Below are 21482 nucleotides of genomic sequence, written 5' to 3'. Positions count from 1 at the left end.
GCATGCTATGCTACAACACTAGGTGGAGAACGTGATATAAGAGGTAATTGCTTCTCTACGTAAATACCCCTCACCTGTCTATCAGTATTTACCTGCTGAGGTAAATACCGAACTCTATTCCACTGCATTCAAGGTCGGCCTCCAAGACTCGCATCCTGTAAGTTGCCAGCCAGATCTTGGTCGTGATTCATACTGCTTGACGTGGGAGCAGACTACACTGGAGGGTTCCTTTGATTCTGATAAAAGTCGTCCTGAGTCCCCACCCGATATATCTCAGAAACTTAAAACTAGTTACATCACTGGTCCAGATCAGAGAAAAATGCAGACGGCTGATTTGTGTAGATGTCACCAGTTCTGTAGAGTCATTAAATACTCAGAGTAAATATAACATCTCCACAAATCATGTGCTTACTCTTACTGTCCTGCACTTTATCCTGATTACTGCCAGAAATGTGGCTCTGCAGGCGGAACTATGGTGAAATTGTACAGCCACATTTCTACGTAAAATACAACCTTTTCCGACATCTATGAAAATATAGGAACCTTATTGGACTTTTCACAGTTGGCAGTTCACCTCGTTTTTTTCAGTGTAAAATAGACATGCACATTGTATGAGAAAACCTAATTGGGAATGTTTGTGCATACCTATAGTATCCCATTTCCAGGGGCCAACCTGTATCCCTCCTCTAGGGACACCCATTCCTAACTTCAACCAGGAATATCCACTATACTGGCCAGTTGATTCCAGTAAAAAAAAAAACTTGTTCTGTGGGAGTCAATGTCCCCATATCCCGATTCAATGAATATGGGTCAAATGTTTGCATGCACAGATTACACTTTTTGATCCCTTTGTGAAATTTGGATGCAGAATCATTTTGTGCATCAGACTCGTATTGCTTTAGATCAAACATTAAATGCTGCATGTTCTCACTTTGCGTATGCCTGAATACCTAATCTAGGGCCAGATGTAGGTAGGCATTTACCGGTCGGTAACGGCCGAATTCGGCCGTTACCGACCGGTAAATGGAATTTGAGATGTAGGGGGCATATTTTTACAGAATCGGTAAATTTACCGATCGGTAAATTTACCGATTCTGTAAAATACCGAATCGGTATTTTTACCGATTCGGTAAATTTGATATGTAGGTGGGACTCTTCTGAGTCCCACAAGCCTTACTGAATCGGTATTTTACCATCAAATTCAATTTGATGGTAAAATACCGATTCCGGTGTGCATGCACATGTGTGCATGCACACCTGTGCCATATGACAGGCAGACCTGCCCTTAGGGCAGGTATGCCTGCCACATGGCACCCGAACCTGTTTTGGGGGTGCTAGAGGGTGTCAAAGTGACACCCCCTGCACCCTTGTGAAATTCGGTATTTACCGATTCGGTAAATACCGAATCAGTAATGCCCATTCATTCCTATTGGCTTCAAAGCCCATAGGAATGAATGGGCAATGGCCAATGAATGGGTCGGTATTTACCGAATCGGTAAATACCGACTTTAACAGATTCGGTAAATCCACATCTGGATTTACCTACATCTCCCTCCTTATATTTTACCGATTCATAAATACCGAATCGGTAAAATTCGGTATTTATGAGTCGGTAAAATATATTTACCTACATCTGGCCCCAAGTCCGTAACCAGGAGAAAAAACTGTGAAATGCAGATTGAGTAATACAGTCAATGATACTGTTAGAAATGGGGTCTCTGGTTGGCGCAGGTTTGCGCCAAAGCCAGGCAGGGACCACCACTCTAGTCAGGGCAAGGGAGTTACACGCCAAAGATAACCCCTGCTCACCCCCTTGGTAGCTTGGCACGAGCAGTCAGGCTTATCCCGGAGGCCATGTGTAAAGCGTTTGCGCAACACACACACAGCAGCAACCCTTTAGGCACACTACAAAAGAAACTCCACACAAGGGTATATCATATATAGCCTTTGTATTATCATAAACACATTAGAGTAGTAATCACACAATATACACTGTGCCCCTTGGCACCAGGCACTATTTACAGGGGATTATTTACAAATGGCCAGGCCAATCGGACCACAGTCAGAACCTTCAGAAATGCACAGTCAACACATGCATAATGCTCCACCAATAACTACTGGCATAATACTGTACAGAGAACTAGATCTTGTAACATAAAACATAGGGCACCTAAATCCTATCAGGCACGAATCTCATTGGCATACCACATCCCATTAGCGGATAAATATCAACTGCATAATCACCACCATGAACTACAACAGGGGATCAACCACAAGATGCGATGGGCCTCTGAAGCAGAAAACACATTTGCAGGAGGCACCAACCTAATATGTCATAACATGGGATTAGGCAATAACTATTAGCGTTAGACACCCTCCTAAGCATAACTCACATTAGCTGATAAATCTCAGCAGCATAATCAACAACATAAACCACAGTAGGGAATAAATCACAAGATGCAATGGGCATCGCAAGCATACTACCTTATCCAATCATCACCTGAGGCAATAGGACTCACAAGTATAAAACACCTTAGGCCATCATAAATCATATTATGCAGTCATCATTACACTAGGCGTAAAATACATAAGCCTAAACACATTAGGCAATAAACCTCATACATAAACTACAGTTAGGAAATAATCTCACTAGCACAACCACAGTAGAGAGTAACTCAGACATGAACTCAGTATGCAAAACCTCATCATCATAAACCACATTTAGAGGCTTAAAACAGGGTGCGTAAATCATAATACATGCATCACATTTCCTAGCACCACATAAATCACGTTAGGACCTGGCACCCTATAAACCTAACAGTTCCCCTGGCCAACTGGCCTTCTCAAAGGGGCTCAAATGCGCTATGTCTCAATGTCGGAGCTGCTACCAAGGTAGCGGAATCCATGTGTGCACTGAGCAGATCTAAACGGTGCAGCTGATGCTAATTGCCGTGCAACTGTGGAAGTACTGGGGCAGAGAAGAGTGCATCTCACTCCTATCTCTCTCTCCAAAATGCCCCCAATAACCGTTGGCCTAAACGTTGCAGCTGCCCACTACTTGCTGGGCAGCTGTGAAGCTGAACGTGGGCCTGGGCACTCAATGGGCCCGCAGAACAAGTGTGCGTAAAACATTGCAGCTGCCCGCGCTTGTGCGGCGCAGCTGTGAATAGGGAAAGGAGCCAGGCACTACAGTGCCCAGGGGGGCCCACTCTGGGCCTTTACAACAAAATTGCCCCACTGATGCAGTTGCCTGCAACGGCGGCGCGACTGTGAACAAATGAAGGCACTACACGTTGCAGCTGCCCGCTATCGGACGGGGCAGCTGTGACACCAGCGCAGTCACCATGTGGCCCTCAGGGCTGCCTCAGGGGGTGGGCACCGACCATGTGCCCCGACACCACCCCCACCGAATCAATGACCGAGCCCCCACTCACCGGGCTCTCTGGAGGGACTCCTCCGGCTTCCACTGCGGCGGGATTCTCATGCGGCAGGGGCAGGCACAGACAATGTGCCTTGGGTCCCCTCCGCCTCACTCTCAGACTGCTGCGGCACGCGGGGCTCCCTCTTCACCACGGGAGCCCCGTCCGGCATCGGCGGTCTTGGCCACCTCCCCTCACATTACCCGGGCCCCGGGACTTGGATGTGGAGCCCGCCAGGCTCTGGGCGCCTCCTACTCCTCTCCTGTCGCCGGGGCTCCCATCACTCACAGAAGCCCAGCGAGGCATTCTCCGTGCCCTCCTTGGCACGTCCTGGCACGGGCTAGGCTCCCACCTGGGTCGTTGAACTCGGCAGACGTTTTCCGCTTCTTCCGCTTCCGTCCGTAAGGCCCCCGCCCACAACCAGACGGGCCGCGGATCGCGGTCGGGTTTTCTTCTTCGTGGCGGCAAAGAGGGATAACCTCCCTTGGCATAAGACGATCTAAAGCGGCGTTGGCACCCGCTAGGGCAGACAACGCGGGGCGGGCACCCGCATCAAAAAGAAATCAGCATAAAGCGGGGTGAGCACCCGCTCCTCCGCAGCTCGGGGGGGGGGGAACCCCTCTTCCTCCTCACGCAGCACAGCGCTGCAGAATCCCACATGTTCTTCCTTGGGAGAAAGGTAAAATAAAACTTAGCGCTCATGAGGCAGTAGAAGCAGGCAAAGGTCCTGCAGCAAAAAAAGGAATAAGTCCATGGAGATCGAGGGGGCAATGCAGGGACCAGGGAGGCAGCCCTCCTGGCAGTTCCTCCTGGGCCCCAGCAGTAGCATGCCCCAGCAGGATTAGTACAGCATCATGGCATTCTGGAACTGAACAAACCATGGAGTCACAGCCCCTATATTTAAATCACCAAAAGTCTTTGTTCTCAAAAGTCATAAGTCACTGAACCCAGCCAGAACCAGTTCTGTGTGGCCCTGGGGCATCTTATTTACCAGGCTGCATCCTGCCTTTCAGGGAGAGGGGGTCTGCTATCAGACGCACAGTGGGAGGTGGAGCCACAATTTACCTTGCCATGCACAGCCCTACTCAGATTAAAGAGTCACCCCTCCCCATGCTCTGAATGCCGATCTCTCTCTCGAGCCAGGTCTGACCCAGCTGGCCCTGCTGCTCCAAAACCAGAGGGCCAATACACATACTAGCAAAACCTACTGGAAAGCTTAGGCAAGAAAATACCTTGTTTCTAGCAGAGGTATTTTCGAACACAGGATATAAAAATAATCCTTACTAAAAGATGTATCTCAATATCCTGAGCTCAGACATATCAACTTCGAAGTTCCTATCATGTTCCTGGGGTCAGTTCGGATTATAGAATGTAATACTCAGACTGCCCATTCTGGCCTATGAGAACGGATAGCCTCACAATAGTAAACAGTGAAATGGAGGGTAACTCGCTATTAGAACATGCTACACAGACCTAGGCATATTCTTCCTGTCACATACAATGTACCCTGCAATAGGGGTGTCTTACATGGTGTAAAGGGAATGTGCTGGGACTGGGAAGTGGGTGCACTTCACAGTTACAAAGGCAGTTCTGGGCTGCATATAGACTCTGCAATGGCAGGTCTGAAATGTACTTTAAAAGCTGCTTCTGCGGGTAGCGCAAATCAGAGCGGCAGGCCCACCAGCAGTATTTGGTCTACCAGCCCTGGGCACACATAGTGCAGTTATACTGAGGACTAACAGGTAAACCAAATGAGCCAATTATGGTTATCCCAATTCATATCATGCAGGCAGACACATAGCACTCCTCTAATCCTTCTGGAAGTGACCACATGGACAGCAACACACATTCATGAGTGGGTTGGAGAGTTCCATGCCCCCATAGATACCCACTTCATCTTGGACATGTGAGAGACGTAATTATGCACAGGCAGTGAGGTGCTACCGTGACACTGTAGGGTTATGGCCGCCTTGGGCCTTTCCCCCCACCCCCCACCCCCCTTCCCCTCTTGACGCGAGCACCCTGGTGCCTGTTAGTCACTGTCTAGCGGCTCACTCCCCCTCTTGGTCGGGACTCGCTCTCCACTGAACCTCTGCCGCCCCACGCCCCCGGCCCTGGAGCCGGACACATACTTCTGCAGACACAAATTGACACTCTTCTCAATCCATTGACTCATCTTCTCCTCCTCCTTTTCTACGCTTTGTTTCTTCTTCAGCTCCCCCCTCTCATCCTCTTATGTTGGAGATTTGTTTTCTTCATTTAGTCCCATCTCACTTCTCCCTTGTTGGTTACGTTCTGGTGTCATGAGAGTTTCCCAATTGACACGATTGTTCCAAAAAAGTTATGAATATTTTCTTAGTTGCCAATAACCATCTAACACACAGCACCTCGGTCACGACCTCAAAATGGATGGTACACCACATACTAGCTGTTGGGTGAGACCTGAGGGAGGAGCGCAACTATAAGGACATGTCGCCTCACATCTCGTCCCTAAACCTCAGATTGCGCTGCTATCAGCAACACATGACCTCACGTTCTCTAAAGCCTCCATTTATTATTTATATTTTACTCGTAATGCACGCTATTGCGGATTGTTTCATTTTCACCTAGGAAATCACTATGTAGTTGTACTGCATCATATGTTGTTTCCAGATGTCACGAGCTCATTGTCGCACAGAAAAGCATTGCATACTGTTCATTTGTCGAGCTCCTACAAATAGAGGGATCTCCCCTCTTCTTTTTCCAATTTTTCTACTTTCTCCTTCCCCCTTCAATTATCCGTTTGGCCGAGAGCTACGCGATGTATGTTCCAATTTTCATTGTGCAATATCATCATGTTGGATTGTCCTTGTAAAACATTGGACACTATATGTGCTCGTTATTCTTTGCTTGCTGCATTGCTGAATATTGACAATAAGTGCTGAAAACTAATAAAAAAATATTCCAAAAAAAATGGACAGCAACACACATTAGCAACACGTGGTGTAACAGAGACTGGACTCCAGTGCAGCAAGGATGTTTTTCAAACTAGGCCCTTGCTGCTACAGTATCTGTCGTCCAGAGTGGTCCGGAAAAAGCCGAAGTCTAGGCAAACGTAGTAAACTGCACCTGTTCTAGGACTTTGAATATTTTTTCTGGGGTTTTGAGTAGCCCAGTGAAACAGTAACAGTTTCCGAGCATCACTGAACAACCCTGACAGGCTGACATTTTAAGCAGTGCTCTAACATATGTCAGCGACACCCTAGGCAGGCTATCATAACACGCAGCACAAATCTTTTGATGGGCAATATGCCTTAAAACCGGTGGATTTTTTATGTCTATTTTGCGTGACACAGTGTATCAGACAGGCACTGCATCTCTTAATAGTTGTCAGTTTGGCAACAAGGATTTTATGTAAGTGGCACATAATTTGTTTATAGGTAGATATTTTGCTTTTGAGAAATGCCCTAGTAGACTCTGGAGTGCTGAAATATGTAATCAGTTCTTCCTCTAAAACTGCCCGTAAATCCAATGGCTGTTCAGCATACACACTTTAAAAAGTTATGTTGCACAATACACGGGGTGGGCCCTTTTTTCCACGAAATTTCCTTCATGGGAGTACTTGCTAAATCTTGTTGATTGCTGGGCTCAGTTGTGACCCTCTTGTGCTCCCTGTGAAAGAGCAGAATGCTGTCATTTACAGCGAAGTTAGCCTTAGCCAATGCCGAAGGTTGACCCATGGGACCATGCTGTATGCTGGAGTGAGTGGAATAAAAAGGTGAATGGCACAGCAACAACCCAGTGGGTGACGAGGGCAGGCTGAATGCTTCTGTAGGTACGTAAATTATAGAAATTATTTGAGTAAAATCAAAAGAGCTTGACTAATGCCAGACCTAACCATAAGCAAACAATTGAGGTGGAACAAAGTAGTTTAGAGCACTAGCTAGACAATTTGTGCATTGTGTGTTATTTTCTGCACCATGCTGGATTCTGTATTCGAGTGTAATGCCTAACACAGCCTAATTTGTAAAACAGAATAATGCAATGGCCCAAATTGTTTCTTTAGAGACACTAGTTGTTGTTACTGAATACCAAGGTTGATTAGTCTTGATTTCACTTCAGTCCTGTTTCTTCCACCTCTCTACACTTCCTGTCTCTTTACCTCAGTCTTATGGGAATTTTTCAATCATGCTTTCTCCCTTTGTCACTCTTTACTTTCTTTCTTTTCCTTCTTATTCCCCCCTTACCGTTCTTTCTCTTGCTTGCTCTGGGACAAATTCCTTCTTGGTCTCTTTTCTTCCTTTTTCTTGCTTGCTCTACTTCAAAGTCTAATGATGCAAAATAAGTCCCCACAAATGGGTGCCAGTGCCCACTGCCCGCAGCCACTAGCACAGTTTAGGCACCTTTTCCTACCACCTGCTAGAGTTCTTGACTGCTGGACTTCAGTACACATGTGCAGTCAAGTGCCAGCAGTGAATAACTGCTGCTTACCTGGTTATCCAATTACAGTGCAATAGTAATGTTAGCCATGGGCATTGGTTGTAAAGAGCACTAGCCACACAGTATACTGCCTCGCAGCCTCCTACTGCCCCAGGACCCTAAGATAAGACACTTATGATTTGCCAGAAAGAACTAGATGCACATTACCACGTGTAGTGAGCAGCTTGCCGCCACCTATTTTAGAAACAAAACAACTACGCTCTGACCTTGTTGAATTGCGGACTCAACAGTAACCCTGGGCACAGTACTACGCTACGCTAACGGAGCATACGTAGTTTGTACTAATTCGCACTCCGCAAATTGCATGTAGCACAGTGAAAAAACGGTGCCTAATTACATAGCGTGCAAAAAAAACAGTTGATGGACAGAATGCAGAACAATGACATACATTCACCACAGTCCAGAGATCTGGGCCTAAATCCATCGTTTTTTGCTCACCATGCCATTCCAGTTTGAACCCAGCCATATGCAAATCAGTCTTGACCCTCTGCCCCATGGGAACAGTCCACCCCGAACTGCCAAGCCAGGTCCTCCCTGGACTGGAAACAAGCATCCTAGGACCGGTTTCGGGCTTTCAGCCCTCTTCAGCCAGGATAGCTTGATTCCAGTGGCATGGAGAGCACGGGCCTCACGTCTGACCATACCCGTCCCGCTCGGGGTGACAAATGCAAAAACAACAGTTGATGGACAGAATGCAGAACAATGTCATACATTCGCCCTAGTACAGAGATCTGGGCCTAAATCCATTGTTTTTTTGCTCACCACACCACCCCAATTCAGACATGGCCATATGCAAATCAGCCTTGAGCCTGTGCCTCATGGGAACAGTCCAGCCCGAACTGCCAAGCCATGTCTTCCTTGGACCGGAATCAAGCATCCTAGGACCGGTTTCTGGCTATCAGCCGTCTTCAGCCAGGATAGCTTGACTTCAGTGGTGTGGAGAGCACGGGACTCACGTCTGAGCATACCCGTCCCACTCGGGGTGACAAATGCAAAAACAACAGTTGATGGACAGAATGCAGAACAATGTCATACATTCACCTTAGTACAGAGATCTGGGCCTAAATCCATCGTTTTTTTGCTCACCATGCCATTCCAGTTTTAACCCAGCCATATGCAAATCAGTCTTGACCCTGTGCCCCATGGGAACAGTCCAGCCCAAACTGCCAAGCCAGGTCCTCCCTGGACTAGAAACAAGCATCCTAGGACCGGTTTCGGGCTTTCAGCCCTCTTCAGCCAGGATAGCTTGATTCCAGTGGCATGGAGAGCACGGGACTCACGTCTGAGCATACCCGTCCCACTCGGGGTGAAAAATGCAAAAACAGTTGATGGACTGTTCCCATGAGGCACAGGGTCAAGGCTGATTTGCATATGGCCATGTCTAAATTGGGGTGGTGTGGTGAACAAAAAAACGATTGATTTAGGCCCAGATCTCTGTACTGGGGTGAATGTATGACATTGTTCTGCATTCTGTCAATCAACTGTTGTTTTTGCATTTGTCACCCCGAGTGGGACGGGTATGCTCAGACGTGAGTCCCGTGCCCTCCACACCACTGGAGTCAAGCTATCCTGGCTGAAGATGGCTGATAGCCAGAAACCGGTCCTAGGATGCTTGATTCCGGTCCAAGCAAGACATGGTTGGCAGTTCGGGCTGGACTGTTCCCATGAGGCACAGGGTCAAGGCTGATTTGCATATGGCCATGTCAGAATTGGGGTGGTGTGGTGAACAAAAAAACGATTGATTTAGGCCCAGATCTCTGTACTGGGGTGAATGTATGACATTGTTCTGCATTCTGTCCATCAACTGTTGTTTTTGCATTTGACACCCCGAGTGGGACGGGTATGCTCAGACGTGTGTCCCGTGCTCTCCACACCACTGTAGTCAAGCTATCCTGGCTGAAGACGGCTGATAGCCAGAAACCGGTCCTAGGATGCTTGATTACTCCAGTATTGGAACTTTCATAGATTCACATGCCTGAATCATTCCCCATCGTCGAGACGGGAGTCTCCGGTATATAAAAAAGCAGTGCTTAGTAGTAAAGCAAACTGAAAAGAGGCCTAGGCCCATTTCCCTTTTGCAACCCACAGCCTTTGTTATGTAAAAAAAGCCCAAACTTTTCCCTGAACCAATCAGAGCTCCCCACCCTCTAGAACCCTCCTGAGAGAACCTTCTGCCCCTCAGATTTTTCTACCGCACGTTGTGCTATGGAGTCTCCTTTGAGCTCTGCTCAAACTCTTTAATTTTACAGTATTTTGACTTAGATTTGAGGTTTTTCATCGACCATGTCTGAGAAGGAGAAGAAAGGATTATTTAGAGCTTGTTCCACGTGCTCTAAGAAGAGGCTTTATACAGATGACCCTCACAAGGACTGCAACTACGGCCTCTATCCAGACCATAAGGCAGCAGATTGTAAGGTTTGTCGTACCTTTTCGAATAAAACCTTGAGAGATCGTGAGGGAAGGCTGCTGATCTGGCTTCAGAAGGTTAAAGCCAGGAAGGAGATCCTCTCAAGTGAGAGTGAAGAGGAATCTGTGGGTCTAAGATCTCAGACGAGAAGTAGATCTCCTCAGACACATTCCTCAGGAGAAAGACCTGAGAAGGCCCCAAAAAAGACCACTCCAGGATCTTCAGGGCGCAGTCCCTCAAAATCCCCTTCAGTTACAGCTAAGGGGAAGAAGGGTTCTGCTTGTGAGGTGAAACTAGTGAAATCCGCCTCAGATCCACCTCAATCACCTCAGAAAATCAAGATTACCATCAAACGGACTTCTTCTACGCCTTCTGAGGAGAAAGGTACTGTTTCAGCACCGTCGACGGGACTGTAGACGAAAAAGGGATCATCGACGACGACAAAAACACCTCCGTCGTCGACGAAGAAAGATAGTGTTAAAGGTGGTGAGAAAACAGCGTCGACGATTTCACCGTCGACGGCGATATCGTAGACGGTTTTACCATTGACGAGAGCGTCAACGGCGGAGTCGACGACGACAGCAGCGTTGACGAGGACTGTGTCGACGACGGCAGTGTCGACGTCGACGTCGACGAGGACAACGTCGACGGTGACTACAACGTCGACGGTGGCGTCGACGACGATGACTTGGTCGACGACGGCGATGGGAATCTCGTCGACGGGCTCGTCGACGAAGGAAAAAACACCAGAAAAAAGGTTGGTGCCTTGGAAAAAACCTATAACACCAGAGGTTACATCTCCGAGCAAGGTCTCTCCATTGTTGCCATCTCACCTGCTGGAAGAGGAAGATTCAGAAGAGGAAGATGACGAGTATAGAATTGCGAGTAGCCCTTCGCAATTGCAGGTCAAGTACCAGGAGGAGGATTCTGAGGAGGAATATGGGGGTTATCAGGAACAACCCCAGGAACAGCACCGATATCGTCAACAGCAACGCGAGGAGATGACAAGTGTGCCTTCCTCTTTGGTGAGGCACCTCCAGGGCATGTTAGAGGACGGATGACGATCATGAGGATGGGGAAATTGCGGACACGAGTGCAGAATGGAATGACTAATTCACCCCCTCACCTTCAACTCCTACGCAGAGACCAGTAGATTCTCCACCGGAGGACATTGGTGGATTTCCTAATTTGATGGAAAGAGCCACTAAGAGATTTGCACTGACCATGACAGAGGAGAAGACGGAATGTTTTTTATACGACTTAAAGGACTCGTATCGGAAATCTGTTCGATCCCTGCCTATAGTGTCTCATATTTGGAAGGAAGGATTAAAGGTCATGGAGACGCCAGCTACGGTAACGCCGGTTCTGGCCAGACTAGATAAAAAGTATAAGGCACCTATTGATGCTCCAGCTTGCCTTTTGGGTCATCCCAAACCGGATTCTGTTATTACTCAGGTGGCACAACAGAAATCCAGGAACCCATCTGCTCCGATTGCAACACCTCCGGACAAAGAGGGCAGAAGATTGGATAATGCGATAAAAAGGTTTTCCTTAATGTCGGCTCTGCTAGTGAGAGCAGCTAATGCCCTCGCTATCTTGGGAAGGTATGACAGGCAGATGTGGTGTGACCTGTCTCCATACATTAACCAGGTGCTGGAACCAGAGAAGCAGGAGTCAAAGAAGATTCTCATGGAAGGAGAGAGGACTTCGGCCGAAGTCATAGACTGCGCTATGGATATAGCGACCACGGCGTTTAGATCCTTGGGAGGAGCGACGGTCCTGCGCAGGCAAGGATGGCTGCGAGCAACAGCGTTTAGTCCGGAGGTGCAAAACAAGATTTTAGACCTCCCTTTCAATGGAGAAGATTTATTTGGGAAGCATATTGATGATACTCTGCAGAGTATCAAGAAGGATACGGATAAGGCAAAGTCTCTGGGGACACTGCAATACAGAAAAAACCCTTTTCATGGCTCCAGCGGTAGAGGGCAGTCCTCGTATAGAGGAGGATACCAACAGGGGAGATATTCTTCTTATCCGTCCTCATCACAGCCTTACCGTCAGCAGTACAGCCAACCTCAATCAGGAGGATATACAAAATCAACTCCAAGGGGACGGGGTGGCCGCGGAAAGGACAACACCCGTCGACAATGACGACCTCCATCTTCCGGCTCTGTCAGATGCTCCCCTGGGTGGAAAGATTGCTCACTAACTTCACAATTGGCGGAAAATAACAACGGACCAATGGGTCCTCAAAATAGTTACATTCGGTCATACCCTAGAATTTCTTCAAACGTCCCCTTGTACACCACCGATGCACCAGAGAGCCAACCATCTGCATCAACTCCGGCACGAGATTCGGACAATGCTCCGAAAGGGAGCAATAGAACCGGTACCGAAAGACCAGGAAAACCAGGGGTTTTACTCCCGTTTTTTTCTTGTCAAGAAAAACAAGCTCCAGTGGCGCCCCATTCTGGATCTCAGATCCTTAAACACCTATCTCAAGAAACAATCTTTCAGGATGGTGTCTCTGCAGGACATCCTTCCGTTATTAAACCCAGGAGATCATATGACCACATTGGACCTACAAGACACGTATTTCCACGTGCCGATCCATCCTGCACATTGACAGTACCTTCGGTTCTTAGTAGCCGGAACACATTACCAATTCAGGGTACTGCCATTCAGCTTGAAGTCAGCGCCGAGAGGTTTCACAAAATGCCTGGCTCCAGTGGCGGCTGTGTTTTGGAAGCAAAAACATTAAATATTTCCTTTCCTCGACGACTGGTTAGTCAAGGCACCATCAAAGGTACAGGCCAGAGCGTCAATACAGGCCTGCATAGACTTGTTCGCCAATCTAGGATTGACTCTCCACGAGGGAAAGTCAAACCTCCACCCAGCAAAAGTGATCACATTTCTGGGGGCAATATTGGACACGGAATGCAACAAAGCGTTTCCCTCCGAAGAAAGGCAACTGAGGATTGTGTCCCTCCAAGACTTTGTAAAAAGAAAGTCTCTTTCAGTCCGCAGGTACAAATCCTTGCTGGGCACGATGTTATCTTGTATTCCCCTGGTACCTTGCTGCAGGCTAAGGATGAGACCATGGCAAGAGCAGATCGATCTCCAATGGCGTCAAGCGGAGGGATCCTTCGACGATACAATATGGGTGACACCAGTGATGGTACAGGCAGCAAAGAGGTGGACACAAAAAGGAATTGTGTCTCAAGGACTGACGTTTCTGGCAAGAGCGGCTCCTCTAGTGGTAACGACGGATGCGTCGTTAGACGGATGGGGAGCTTTCCTTCAGGACCTTCAAGTCAGCGGTCGTTGAAAGGCGCACGAGCAGCAATTACACATAAATCTGCTGGAGCTCAGAGCGATCCGCTTGGCATTACTGGCTTTTCTACCAAGGAAAAGAGGTTCGCCGGTGTTGGTAAGAACAGACAACACTACGGCGATGCATTATGTGAACAAGCAAGGGGGAACGAGATCTCTCCCCCTGTCTCAGGAAGCCCAGGAGATATGGGAATGGGCTCTTCAGCAAGGAATATCATTGGCAGCAGAACACCTCCTGGGGGATCAAAACGTCAAGGCGGATACTCTCAGCAGGCTCAAATCGTCCTGCCACGAATGGGAGCTAGACCAGGGGATCCTGGACAGCGTCTTTCGAAGATGGGGAACACCGATAGTGGACCTCTTCGCTACAAGGGAAAACAGAAAATGCCAGTACTTCGCAAGCTGGCTTCCCCAGAAGGGATCTTGGGGGAATGCGTTTTCCATGGCATGGTCCGGCATCTTTGCCTACGGTTTTCCTCCAATTCCTCTTCTCCCCCGCGTACTGGTGAAGATCAAGAAAGAGCCGTGCAGACTGATTCTAGTAGCCCCGTGGTGGCCTAGACAACACTGGTTCACGGAACTGCTGCTGCTGTCGGAGGACCGTCCAATTCGGTTGCGTCCAATTCCATTGCTTCTGACAATGTCCAAGGGGCAGGTGCTCCATCCGGACCCGAAATCCTTGCGATTAGCAGCCTTTCTCCTCAACACTGTTAGTTTAGCCATCTGAACATCTCACACAAATGTAGGGAGATCCTGTCCAAGGCCAGAGCGGAGAGTACCAACAAAACCTACAGGATGAAATGGAAGAGGTTTTGTCTGTGGTGTAAGAGGCATAACGTTCACCCTCTTACTGCTGCACCTCATCAAATTATACCTATGGCAAAGTCAGGATTAGCACACGCTTCCATCAAGGTGCATTTGGCTGTGTTATCCCACTACAGGAGGTCATCGTCAGGCCCATCCTTATGGTCATCAAGGATTATCAAGCAATTTATGAAGGGGATATTCAGGGTCTTTCCTCCAGTAAAGCCTCCACCACCATTATGGAATCTGAATATTGTACTCTCTCAATTGATGAAACCACCATTTGAACTGATACACAGGGCAGACCTGAAGTTCTTGTCCTGGAAAGTGGCTCTTCTCATTGCATTGACATCAGCGAGAAGAGTAGGTGAACTACAAGCGCTCACGATTCAGGAGCCTTTCTTACAGTTTCAGGAGGATAGAATGATTCTCGGGACAAACCCGAAGTTCATTCCGAAGGTGCCAACTGATTTTCATTTGAACGAACTGTTGGTGTTGAAACGTTTCTTTCCTCATCCGTCAACAGCAGCAGAACGAGTATTGCACTCACTGGACGTTCAGAGATGTATGAAATTTTACTCGAAAGAAACTAAGGCGGTTCGCAAGTCTTCTCAGTTATTCGTCGCTTTCAGCGCACCCAGGAAAGGTTTCCCGCTGTCAAAGAGGGGAATTGCCAGATGGATTTCCAGTGCGATTGTCTACTGTGATCAAGCTGCTGGTAAGCCTTTGAATGCATGAGTTCGTGCCCATATTATGAGGGCGGTGGCCACATCCACTGCACTGTTTGGAGGAGTGCCAATCCAGGATATCTGCAGAGCAGCGACCTGGGTATCTACGCACACCTTCACCAGGCACTACTGCGTGGAGGCAGCCGCAGAATCGGATGCGGCGGTGGGAGAGGCGGTACTGCGGAATATCATCCAGTAACGGTGAGCCTTTTTTACATCCCTCCATCCGTAATTTCTCTTGTTTGCAAAGTCACATTTTCTATACGTATATACATATATGAGGTTATGCTTAATTTTCAAATTGTATTGCATGATTATGAAATGTATCTGAGAAATGTGCTTTGTTTTTCACTGCTCGCTATTCTGATTCAGGCATGTGAATCTATGAAAGTTCCAATACTGGAGTAAGAAAACAAGTTACTTACCTGTAACTTTAGTTCTCCAGTATTGGAAGCTTTCATAGATTCACATGCACCCACCCTCCTCCCCTGAGAGGCTCACCTCGGATTTAGCACAAAGAAGTGTGTTATATACACAAGTGCGCAAAAAATCTGAGGGGCAGAAGGTTCTCTCAGGAGGGTTCTAGAGGGTGGGGAGCTCTGATTGGTTCAGGGAAAAGTTTGGGCTTTTTTTACATAACAAAGGCTATGGGTTGCAAAAGGGAAATGGGCCTACGCCTCTTTTCAGTTTGCTTTACTACTAAGCACTGCTTTTTTATATACCGGAGACTCCCATCTCGACGACGGGCAATGATTCAGGCATGTGAATCTATGAAAGCTTCCAATACTGAAGAACTAAAGTTACAGGTAAGTAACTTGTTTTCCTCCGGTCCAAGGAAGACATGGCTTGGCAGTTCGGGCTGGACCGTTCCCATGAGGCACAGGGTCAAGGCTGATTTGCATATGGCCATGTCTGAATTGTGGTGGTGTGGTGAGCAAAAAGACGATGGATTTAGGCCCAGATCTCTGTACTGGGGTGAATGTATGACATTGTTCTGCATCCTGTCCATCAACTGTTGTTTTTGCATTTGTCACCCCGAGTGGGACGGGTATGCTCAGACGTGAGTCCCGTGCTCTCCACACCACTGGAGTCAAGCTATCCTGGCTGAAGACGGCTGATAGCCAGAAACCGTTCCTAGGATGCTTGATTCCGGCCCAAGGAAGACATGGCTTGGCAGTTCGGGCTGGACTGTTCCCATGAGGCACAGGGTCAAGGCTGATTTGCATATGGCCATGTCTGAATTGGGGTGGTGTGGAGAGCAAAAAAATGATGGATTTAGGCCCATATCTCTGTACTGGGGTGAATGTATGACATTGTTCTGCATTCTATCCATCAACTGTTGTTTTTGCATTTGTCACCCCGAGTGGGACTGGTATGCTCAGACATGTCTGCCCCGTGCTCTCCATACCACTGGAGTCAAGCTATCCTGGCTGAAGACGGCTGATAGCCAGAAACCGGTCCTAGGATGCTTGATTCCGGTCCAAGGAAGACATGGCTTGGCAGTTCGGGCTGGACTGTTCCCATGAGGCACAGGGTCAAGGCTGATTTGCATATGGCCATGTCTGAATTGGGGTGGTGTGGTGAGCAAAAAAACGATGGATTTAGGCCCAGATCTCTGTACTGGGGTGAATGTATGACATTGTTCTGCATTCTGTCCATCAACTGTTGTTTTTGCATTTGTCACCCCGAGTGGGACGGGTATGCTCAGACGTCAGTCCCGTGCTCTCCACACCACTGGAGTCCAGCTATCCTGGCTGAAGACGGCTGATAGCCGGAAACCGGTCCTAGGATGCTTGATTCCAGTCCAAGGAAGACATGGCTTGGCAGTTCGGGCTGGACTGTTCCCATGAGGCACAGGGTCAAGGCTGATTTGCATATGGCCATGTCTGAATTGGGGTGGTGTGGTGAGCAAAAAAACGATGGATTTAGGCCCAGATCTCTGTACTGGTGTGAATGTATGACATTGTTCTGCATTCTGTCCATCAACTGGTGTTTTTTTAATTACATAGCGTAGCAGCTAAATCAACAACATCCTCAGATGCTTTGATAATTCAATTTTACATACTAAAAAATAACCAATTCACAAAAGTGAACTTTTTCAATGAAAACATAAGGCAACGAGAGAGGTGATTATTTTGGGGTCCCCCTTAAGCTAGGGGGAGGACCAAGCAGATTCCTTGAGTACAAAGAGCATAAACAAAAAGCACATCTTGTTGAACTTCGGTGTTGGTCCCATCTTCTTAGGACCACCCCAAGCACAGTTATTGGCAAAAAAATAATCCCAACCAAAGGCCCTGCAAAGCATTATGGGACGAGATTAGCAGTGGGTATTATAGTATCCAATATCAAAATAATTCTACAAAGAACTGCAGGTCAACTATTCGTTATCAAATGTCCCTCTAGCATATAAAGATAGACATACTTATTTTATAATAACTGGCACTGTGCAAAATGCCATTTGCAATTATTCCACAGTGCGGAGATGTACACAGTGCCATCAGCTACGCTACGCAGTACTACGTGTAGTTCAAAGTATACTACATGCAGCTACATGTAGTGCAACTACGCAAACTACGTCCAGGGATACTCAGCAGGGTCCTCAGTGTTGCACTCTGACGCTTATACACCAACCTGTAGCAGCGGTGATTAGTAAGGAGGGCTGTTTTGGAGCCTGCATCCATGTTAATACAGTGTGCTTCGTGTACCCAAACCTTTGGTAACACTGAGGGGAAAAGAGACGCATATATTTACTTTTGCTTACAAAATGGCTGACCAACATCAGGTTTTCACGTTATTTTAACCACAGTGGCTCCATAAACAAGCAGAGGCTCGAAGGGCACTTAATGCAGCGGATTCCGAGCTAGACGATCTGAAAGAAGAGGAAAAGAACCCCGAGTGGTTGAAGGAGAAAGGGAAGTAAGTTATTGTGATCACCTTTTCATTGGAGGCTTGTAATTTCAAAGTGTGCCTTTTGCCTCTGTTTTCCAATAAATATGTAGATGATAAAGAAACTAAAACTTGTTAGGAAGCCTCTTAAATTACTTTTATGTGATGTTGAATTGCACCTCTCCAGAGACTAGCTTCTATGTAGTGCTACACTGGTACATAAATCTGCTTTTAGTATTAAGGGATTCATCTTTTGGTACCATATTTAAAACAAAAGTTTTAGTGAAATTATTGTTAGCTTTGGTTATATCGCTTTAAAATATGTTTAAAACACCTTAGGAATAAATTTTAAAACAAGATTAGACTGCAGTTTTGGTTACAAATTAAAACCGAAAAATCAATTATATTTGTAAGTAAGGTAGGATCACAATTCACAACAATCCATGCAAACGATAACTTGTAATGGTCATGACCACATCCTTAATGAAACAGATGAATTTCCGAATGTAGATCATCTTACAGATGAGATCACATCTCACGTTTTCCCTACATCTATGACAGTACCACTATTAATAGAGCATGTATTGGTTTGAGAATGTGTTGTTGTTTAATTACATTTTGCTTTTGGTTTTAACTTTTGACATAAATATTTTTATGTCATTAAGCGTTGCATTTTGTGTACAAGTTATGTTTTTCATGGCTCTTGTGTGCGTCATGGCTTCTATTATAGAGACTGCCGCATGTAAAGTTCTTTACAAGGTTGCGTCTGTTGAGGTAGTGCTTGGTCGATGTTGATAAGGCTCGCTTTAATAAGTGGCCTGCGAACAACCTGGGGCGGTAATTTGAACATTAGCCTGCTTTATTTAAATTTCTCCCTCTTATTACAAACATATGTACAGAATTGATGAGAAACAATTTTGGAGATCAGGACTTAGATCCTCGTTGTTATCAATGCAGAGACATTATTTCTTGTACCCTCAGTATTTTGTGTGTGTGCGTGTGCATAATTATTTCTGTTTCTGCCTGTTCTGCTTCCATGATAAAATATCTTCATTTTCTTTGTATAGTTGCCATGTCTATTATCTTTAACAGTAGGGGCGGCTCCTCCGCTAAGGTGGAGGAGCGTTGCCTCACTGCTATGTGAGCAGGTCAAAAAGAAAAAAAGAAAATGATAATAACATGTTGTTATTATCATTTTATTTTTCCGTAGTGGCTCAGCTGGTATGGGGCGGGGCTGGACTAGGCTATCACAAAAGAGCAGGGGGAGGAGTGGTGAGCACTCTCTTAATTGCGCATGACAGTTTGGCCGGCCATCTTGAGCCAGCCAAACAGTCATGCGCATTTTGCTTGCTCTGCACCAGGCTGCATTGTACAGCCTGGGTGAAGAACATGCACAGCCTCCCAGTCCCTCTTTGAGTGCTGACCCACGGAGCACAGACCAATCACAACGCTGCTATTAGCAGCATTGTGATTGGCCAGGGGAGTCTCGAAACCTGGGTGCTTCCTGTTTCTGGAAGTCGATGAAGAGGACCCAGAGGCTCCGGCTGGAGGTGGGAAAGTGACTATTACATTTTTGTTTTTATTCCCTCCAACCGTGCCCCCCTGCCGTTAAGTAGCAGCCACTACTTGTTTAACAGACATTTCATATAGGAGGGAGAGCAAGAAAGAGAGAATCTGGAGAAGAATAACTTTGATATGTATACTGTCCTGAGAAGAACAGAACTTGGAGATAATTCCAACACCGCTAGTCTGGTTTAACAATCTAATTTGCTAGAGGGATTATTCCAGAAAATCAGGCAAGAAGAAATCAAACTTCTGTACAGTAAACTCCCATGTTGGAACATATTTGTCTCTCTGTCTTGTCTGGAGGCTCCATTGAGTTGCCTGGGAGAGTGGCCCAGCCGGTTGGCATGCCCTTTGCCTTGGTAGAGAGTGGATGATCCAAAGTGCTTGTTCCTGGTTCCAGTACCCTTGAGCCGGAGAGTTGGTAGTACTACTGTTAACCCTGTCTTAGAGGACCTGAACTGTGATTTTGCACCTGCATTCACAAATCTGTCCTTGCGGAAAAGGTTCACATTGTGCCCTCTGACACCTGGACAAGTAACAAACCCTTAAAACTGCAGACACATTCTACAATGTTCTCCAAAACTCCTTGCAGCAGATCCCAAACTTTATCTACACATCAACTCTGCTCTTTTTCTAAATTCAAAGCAGGGCCAAAACGCTTTCCCGAGGTAACTAATGTAGTGCAGTCTTCAATTCCACTTATTTTTTTTTTCTAAATTGTATCATAACTTCCTATGTCACACTTCCGTATTGGTTAAACTGTACAGTTTCTATGACGTGTCCCTTTGTACACTGCCCATGTTAATATTTTTTGTTTGGTAAAGATTTTAGTTTGTTAAAATGCAATCATATTTGATTCATGTCTTACTCATGTTTCTACTTACTGGATCATTCTTAAATATCTTTTTTTTCTCCATTAATTTTCGCAGCAAGTTGTTTGCTTTAGGAAACTACCTTGCAGCTATTAATGCCTACAGCTTGGCTATAAGATTAAACCGCAAGATTCCAGCATTGTACCTGAATCGATCAGCCTGCCACCTGAAGCTGCGAAACCTACACAAAACCATTGAGGACTGCTCAAAGGTATGCTTCTATGATGGGTAAAGTTGAAAGGCCATTAAGCTGCTTTTATAGAGCTATTGCTGATGCTGATGTAACGCTGCTCAATTGTTTCTTTAGTACATACCTTTTTTTCTTGAATGGCAACCCTGCAGTGGAGGGTTTTATTGCTGTTGAAAAACAATACATTTGCTTTTAAATTATTAGAACATTCCTGCCTGTGAGTTCCAGTGAAAAATACAATTCAATTCAGTCCTTGACTAGTGTGAATGAATTATATGGGCAGCAGTATCATTCATACCTAAATCATAGGATTTTGTCTCCGGCAACACCTTTCTGGTATTAGCTGACAGAGCTCACACACGCACACACAACATGTGTTATATTTGCACTAATCCGATTAGCTGCAATGTTAAACTCCTAAAAACATACTTGCCGTTTAAATATATACTATTCAACACCCTAGTGACTTAGTTTCCAATAATCAGTCATTACGAATTCCGACAAATACAGTTGCATGGTCACCCAACCCATCTTATGCCTGTGGGACAAGGGTATTTGTTGGAAGTATCCCAGAGGAGTAGGTAGCTTGTATGTATTCAAGCAAATCAATGCATGCCAATTTATATTTTGAAACCAATAAAAATAAGTATTTTGCACTCAATGTATTACATATGACTATGTTTTCAAATGAATCGGATACAGTCATTCATTATTAGTGTGGTGGCCTTAGAATATATAATGTAGCTGAAAATAAATTCTTAATTACAGAGGAAAAAACATATCCACAGTAATTACATT

General features: G+C 46.3%; 1 protein-coding gene across 1 annotated transcript in view; it reads left to right on the top strand.

The window, feature by feature from the left end:
* The window catches only part of DNAAF4 (dynein axonemal assembly factor 4), a 227169-nt gene that overhangs the window by 160887 nt on the left and 44800 nt on the right, over positions 1 to 21482 (top strand). The window contains exons 6-7 of the mRNA XM_078684603.1: positions 17977 to 18086; positions 20552 to 20705. Of these exons, the coding sequence (XP_078540729.1) occupies positions 17977 to 18086; positions 20552 to 20705 (264 nt within the window). The remainder of the gene's footprint in view (positions 1 to 17976; positions 18087 to 20551; positions 20706 to 21482) is intronic.

This window comes from Lissotriton helveticus, chromosome 3_2 (genome assembly GCF_964261635.1).
Source record: "Lissotriton helveticus chromosome 3_2, aLisHel1.1, whole genome shotgun sequence".
Lineage (NCBI taxonomy): Eukaryota > Metazoa > Chordata > Amphibia > Caudata > Salamandridae > Lissotriton > Lissotriton helveticus.
The sequence above is the reverse complement of the archived record's forward strand: the minus strand, read 5'-3'. Positions and strand labels throughout refer to the sequence as shown.